Source organism: Medicago sativa, chromosome 7 (genome assembly GCF_051527215.1).
Source record: "Medicago sativa cultivar Bolivia chromosome 7, Bolivia_mono, whole genome shotgun sequence".
Taxonomy (NCBI): domain Eukaryota; kingdom Viridiplantae; phylum Streptophyta; class Magnoliopsida; order Fabales; family Fabaceae; genus Medicago; species Medicago sativa.
This window is the reverse complement of record NC_140755.1, coordinates 99,287,241-99,293,736: the sequence shown is the minus strand read 5'-3', so window position 1 is coordinate 99,293,736 and position 6,496 is coordinate 99,287,241. Positions and strand designations below refer to the sequence as shown.

Genomic DNA, 6,496 nt, shown 5'->3' with positions numbered 1-6,496 from the left:
TGTATTGAAATTCAATTACTTAATTAGATAAAATAATTTAAACAATGGTGTAATAATATAAGTATAATTGAAGGTTGAACAGTTCAATTTTTTTTTTTTTTTTGAGGAAAAGTTCAACTTATTTAAAGGTAAGGGTTAAATATATTATGTTAGTAAGTTAAATAGTAAGTTAAAATACCAGGATTCAAATCGAGGAAACACTGGTACCCCACCTATATTTTAACAAAAACACTTTACATGTAATCCCTGGAACAAAACAAAGAGAGCATAGTGAAGCTGCAAAATGCATCAAGCGCTTAGGTTTGAATACCTTTTCATTCCACTTTCATAATTGGATATTAAGATTAGGAATAAGAACAAGTGCATATAGAAAACAGCAAGTTTATTTGGACCATATCCAAAACGATGTTGTGAAGTTTGACTGGTTATAATTTGGTGCTTGCTATTTGACCTATAAACTGGAAAGAGATTAGATTGCACAGACATATATATTGGTGTGTGGATCTTTATGGCATGGACTTAACGTGAATTAACCCAGTATGGGTCCTCTATTGTAGCTGATCACTAGTGAATTCAACATGTACATATCATGGGTCGTCGGTAATAAGAGAGACAAATTATCCATCTTCAAGGCTTCAACATGGATTTAAATGTACACATTCAGAAAGAAAGAAAAAAAAATTGTGCAATTTATGGTATACTTCTAAAAATGTGGGATTTACACTTTCAGACAAATAATAATGTACCTACTTGCTCTATGAATACCATATTGAGATGAGAAGGTTTGATTTCGCCCAACACTTGTTGGCGCGACCAAGCATACCAAACTCTGAATCCTTGTACCGCACAAACAAGCTAAACTAAACCCATTAATTTTGCGATTGTTAATATGAGTCTTATTTTCTATACAATCTCTAATCATGGAAGACACATTACTTTCAATTTTGAAAGCAATGTATAGTTGTATAAAGAATCATCTAATCTAACTGTAACTCCACCGTTACCAACCATGTGCCATACCAACAACTTTTCATCTTAAGCTAATCAAGTTATATGTTTCCGAGAGTAGGAAGCAAGAACACTACAAACAGTTGCATATGTTGGGATGCAACAAGCCTACTAAACCTTTTCAAGGACTTTCTACCTGTCTGTTTAATCCCTGAAAAGGGAGGCTGGTCTTGAATAATACGGACAGATACCATGGATCTCCCACCAACAATGTCCGCATCACTTACACTTCGTGCCACAAGAGGCCACCGCACCTTTCGTCTTAGTTCTCTCCTTGCTGCCGTGCGGATTTGGCTGAGTTCTTGGCGAATCACGGTTCTAACAGATTTTAAGTATGAATTCATGTCATGATCTCTGTGTATGGCTCCTCCAGGTCCATAGGCGGATCGGTCACTTAATATCTCGAGGGGATGTGGTGAGTTCAAGAAGACCAATTTAGCAGCTTTGAGCTGGTTCTCTGTGTCATTTGATTCTGAAAGAAGAGGGCCACTCAAAAGATATAGACCACTACCCGGTGGAAGAAGATGATGGCTAGGTGAAAAATTTTCATCTGGTTGTAGAATCAGTAATTCGCCCATCGGTGCATATAGCAGCTTCTGCAGTAAAAGATTCATTAAGATTTAAAATCAAAGGCTAAAAAACTACAAAAAGAATATCTCTGGTCGTATGTATAAGTAAAAAGGTACGTATATTTGATCGTAATTCGAACTAAACATATGTATCTTTTTACTTATATTTAACACCGGATGAAGTATTTCAGATAATGTCGCACTTTACTTGGTTATTAAGACAAGGATGACTGCGGAAACTGGCATTAACAGCCTTTAGTAATTCTGCGACATGGTTAGGGTACTTGCATGAAAATGCCCGTGGTACTATGTCTCTGTGCATTGCGATTCCTTGAACGTGACTCCGCGGTAAACCTAGCTTTTCGAGCAGACGATCACCTCCACACATGATGGACGGGGAGCCAAAGGTTACCACAGGAAGCAAAGAAGAAATAGGCACTTCCTTCCTTATCAACAGCATAAGATTTACAAGTAATGCCAAGCTTCCCCCAAGAGAATGGCCAGTGAAACGGAAAGTTGCCCGAGAACCTTGAGATTTTAGGTGAGCATGAACCTCGGGTAACATCTGTTGATATGTCCCTTTAGCAGCCTCATAGATACCTCTATGGACAAGGACATCTAACCCCTAAGGAAAAAAAAATGTATCTCATTGTCCCAATTTCACAAAGTGTAAACACATTGAGAAAAATTCGAAATTATTTTTGATTTGAAACAGAATAAAATTCATCCCTTTAACAAGAGGAATCGCATCTGAAAAAAATACTTTTCCTGCAATAGTAACAATTACCTCAAATTGAACTGGCTCAAAAAGTAGGTTTGCCTGCCAGGATTCAAATGACTCTGAACCCTGCGTATCAAAACAATAATTGGTTGGATATCATACCAAAAATAAATCCAAACTTGCTATCATTTTTAATGCTAACTTACTAACATGTTATGTGAATAATCACAAGGCTGAAAGAAATAAATATATGTTATATTGCAAGATAATAGCATATCCCCTGCTAATTTTTCATACCTGAATAACAAAATATCTCGTAGAACTATGATCGTCGTCACATATGAACCATTCACAGGGTGAAGAACTTGTTGAGTTCAAATCATCAGCAAAAGATTGTTTTACTTGCTCATTTGCAGCAACAACCGCTGTCATTGAATTGGTAGTTGCCATCAAAGACCCAACGTCAGTTTTTATCATGTTCACAGTATCAACACTATCGTTGCTTCTTTCAAGTGAACCTTCAACCACTGCAATCTCACAAGCATCAGATGCACTTGTCTTCAATTCACCATTCTTTTCCTCTTTTCTTTCTCCGGCATCTTTCCCATTGGTTTCTTCTTTCTTAATTGCAGCAGCCAGTTCCTTCTTCTCTATTGATGAAGTTACAAAACGCAGACCACACCTTTTCAAGAGGTTCCCTGGCTAAATTCACAGTTCCAAAATACAAATTAGCATAGCAATCCTAATTTTGGGTGAACACATTCATAGTCTACATTTTACCACACAATTGAATTCCACTCAAAGTACAAAAATAATGCCCCACCTACTGACCTACATATCTTCCTAGCAGAACTATATTCCGATCATCAATCAGGTCACAAAATAGACACAATATCAAACATGCAATCTTAGAGCAAGGCATTTCCAACAAAGCCTACAAATCAGGTATCAAACACTGACGCAAACACAAACACGACATTAAAGCTGACACGATAATAATTTGAGAAAATAGATGTGATGAAATGTAACTACATGTGTGAGACACTGTACACGCCTTTAGTGTGGCATATAAATGCCTTATCAATGCCAAAACTATGAAGGTTTTTGTAATGCTAATTTATATGCCTAAACATTCCTAATGTATAAAGAAAGTGCACAAAGACATGAAAGCATAAAAGGAAATGAAGGATGAAATAAACCTTGATATTGGGAATAGAGTATGCCAAATTCCCCAAGTGAGACATGTGTGCATACATTCTTGCTTCAACTAAAGTTACCCTACGAAGCATTCTAGAAAACGACTCTCTATCAAACTTAATCTCTTCATCTTCATTTTCATCATCTTCTTCGTCTACCTCTTCATCAACTCTACAAACATCACATTCTTCTTCGTCATTATCACCACTCTTTTTTTCCTCTTTCCATACAGAATTAAGATCAAAAACCTTGAAAACCCAGTTCCCATTTTGTCCATCTCCTTCTTCCACAACTCTGTTTACATTCTCCGCCGTAACCTCGTCGACGGCCAGGCAATTGTTTCTGGCGGAGTTACCTATGAATCTGTAAAACTTGGAGGACTTGTTTGATCGCCTCACCGTGCTCACGTGAGATTGATGCACGTGAACGTGATCATTGGCACGTGAAGTAGTAGTTGCAGTAATAGAAGTGATTAAAGGAACGATACCAGGAATCCCACTTTGTAATAAACACAAAGTATCCATTATGAATTATGAATATGATTATGGAATTTTTGAACTAATCAGATAGTTAAATTAATAGTATAACGATTATGTTATGTGATAATCTCAGGGTGGTGGTGGTGATGCTGATAGCGTACGTAGTTTCAATTTCGAATTCTGAAAGGAAAGAAGATAGAGATTTTGCTTTTCTGGGTAAGAAATTTTTTAAAATAAGTTATTATTTGCACGTGGTTGTTGGTGCAAATCTCTCGTTTCGTTTTCAAGGTTTCGTAGGAAAGCACGTGATTTCAAGGAAGTGCCACGTGCACCAACTGCATGGCTGAAATTAGTGACGTGTACGTGAAACACAAAACCAGCGTGTGTTTCTCGTTTGTATTCCTACTATCCTATCATTTTGGGAAATTGTCCCTTTCATTTCATTCACGCAAATGGAGTAGTAGAAGAAGAATAGACTACACCTTTGTTAATTTACTACGCCAATAAATTAACAAAGGTGTTAAAGAATGTCAATGGTAGTAATTAACACATTATATGTGGGATGGATGTGGATGGAATATGGTCCTGATCGAAAGGTACCGTGTCCCATTATTTATAGTTGAAAAAGGCTAAATACATGTTTGGTCTTTTTAGTTTGACAGAATTCTTAAGTTAATGTTTCAAAAGTTTTGTTGAAGTGGATCAAAACGCTGCCTTTTAAAAGTTCTAGTGTGTCAAAACGTTACGTTTAATGGTCACAAATACCATTTTAACACTATAAATATCGTTTAATAGTGTTGGAAAGGCATTTGTTGTTGTAAATAGCTATCTTTCTAACACTATAAATGATCATTTGTGACCATTAAACGTAGCGTTTTGACACCTTGGAGCTTTTAAAATGCATCATTTTGATTCAAGTCAACAACTTAACGGCTACATCAGCATCAATTAATTACTATCTTACAGCGGAGGTAACGGCGAAATAGTTTATCAACTAAAAGGACCTATTTAAAACTTTTGAAACTTAAAGAACTAACTTGGGAATTCTGTCAAACTAAAAGGATCTAATTGAAACTTTCGAAACTTAAAGGACTAACTTAGGAATTATGTCAAAACTAAAAGTACCAAAAGTGGTATTTGACCGTTGGAAAATTTTAACTATTGCCCCGGGACTCGGTAATGATCTTAAATAGTAATTTTTTATGAAAGTTTGTGCAATCAATGCATTAGGAATTAAAAAATTTAACATTTTTAAATAATAATTACTTAATTTAGAATGCTTAAATAGCGTCCCGCGGCACTCGATAACAAGACTTTCTATAGTTTTATGAGATGATGGTTGGTAGGCATCCTCCATTTGATTGCTAGTATACTTGTAAATGTTAACAAGTGCTCATGTGACATTTATTAAAAATTAAATTTAAAAATGTTATTTTGAAAGTAGTGTAGTCAACATCTTAAAAATTTAAATTTTGATTTTTTTTTTAATATATAACTTCTTTTATTTTCCTTTTTAGTTTCTTAACAAGAGCGCAGGAGCATGTTAGTGAGACTCTTGAATAGTTCATACCTAAGTACAAATATATTTATTGCTAAAAAAATCTAAATAAAGCAGTTAGCTAACAAAATTAGATAACATCGTTGTTCTAAAAGAGTTCAGAGAGATTAGGGAAGAAAGAAACAATATCATTGTTAATGTGGACAGATGGTAGAATGATTCCAGGAATGGTGATGGATCAATGACGTTGATGATGTTCAATGGTTGGGTTGTAACGCATGCACTCTAATATTCAAGTTTGTATATGAGATTGAGCTGGGTAAGAAGAGGTTGAGAATGAGACATGCATTGTTGGTAATAATGTGAGACTTACATAGCATGAAGGGATGGTAATTTTGGCCAGCCAATAAATGCACTACGAAATTTTATAAACTTTAGGCTTGCTTACATTTTGAGAATTTTATTTTTTCCACCTTTCACACTTCTCGCACGTCCTCCCATTTTTCTGTTAATTGAATTATATTTTCTGAATAGTTTTTATGAAATTTTGAAATATATATTCCCAAAGCTATCACAACTCATAGTTTCAAGTATTTTGCCACTAAATCATCATAGTCATGTGTCGTAACAGTTTGGCAAATAGAATTTGAATACAAACCTATCATTTTATTTTTTATACCTTGAAATATGTCAAAACCCCATGGGACCATTTTTGTACGACACTAATTGCCATTATATTTGATACATTTTGGATTATATAAACAGAATGTGTAAACAATGTGTTCAATTTATATAATTTTCAATGTGTTCAATTTATATAATTTTAAATGCATTTGCACAAAGAGCTTACGTGTTTGTAAAGAGATCTCTCATATTTGCAAATTTATGTCAGTTTATAACACACATCAAAATATATTATCGATACACATCTAAATATAATATGAATCATACAAAATATTAAAATCATACAATATTTGAGTAGCTTGACTTCAAAAATTGCACAATGTAGTAAGATTTGGATTTT

At 34.7% G+C, this 6,496-nt stretch overlaps 1 protein-coding gene across 1 annotated transcript; it reads right to left on the bottom strand.

Moving 5' to 3' along the window:
- Nucleotides 1–681: 681 nt before the first annotated feature.
- On the bottom strand, nucleotides 682–4,156 carry LOC146911089 (phospholipase A1 PLIP2, chloroplastic-like). Its single transcript, XM_085725545.1, has 5 exons — nucleotides 3,498–4,156; nucleotides 2,596–3,000; nucleotides 2,365–2,424; nucleotides 1,786–2,202; nucleotides 682–1,604 (listed from the first exon to the last, which is right to left on the bottom strand). Exons 1-5 carry the CDS (start codon nucleotides 4,017–4,019, stop codon nucleotides 1,050–1,052), a joined length of 1,959 nt encoding a protein of 652 aa, XP_085581671.1. The 5' UTR covers nucleotides 4,020–4,156; the 3' UTR covers nucleotides 682–1,049.
- Between the last annotated feature and the right edge of the window lie 2,340 nt (nucleotides 4,157–6,496).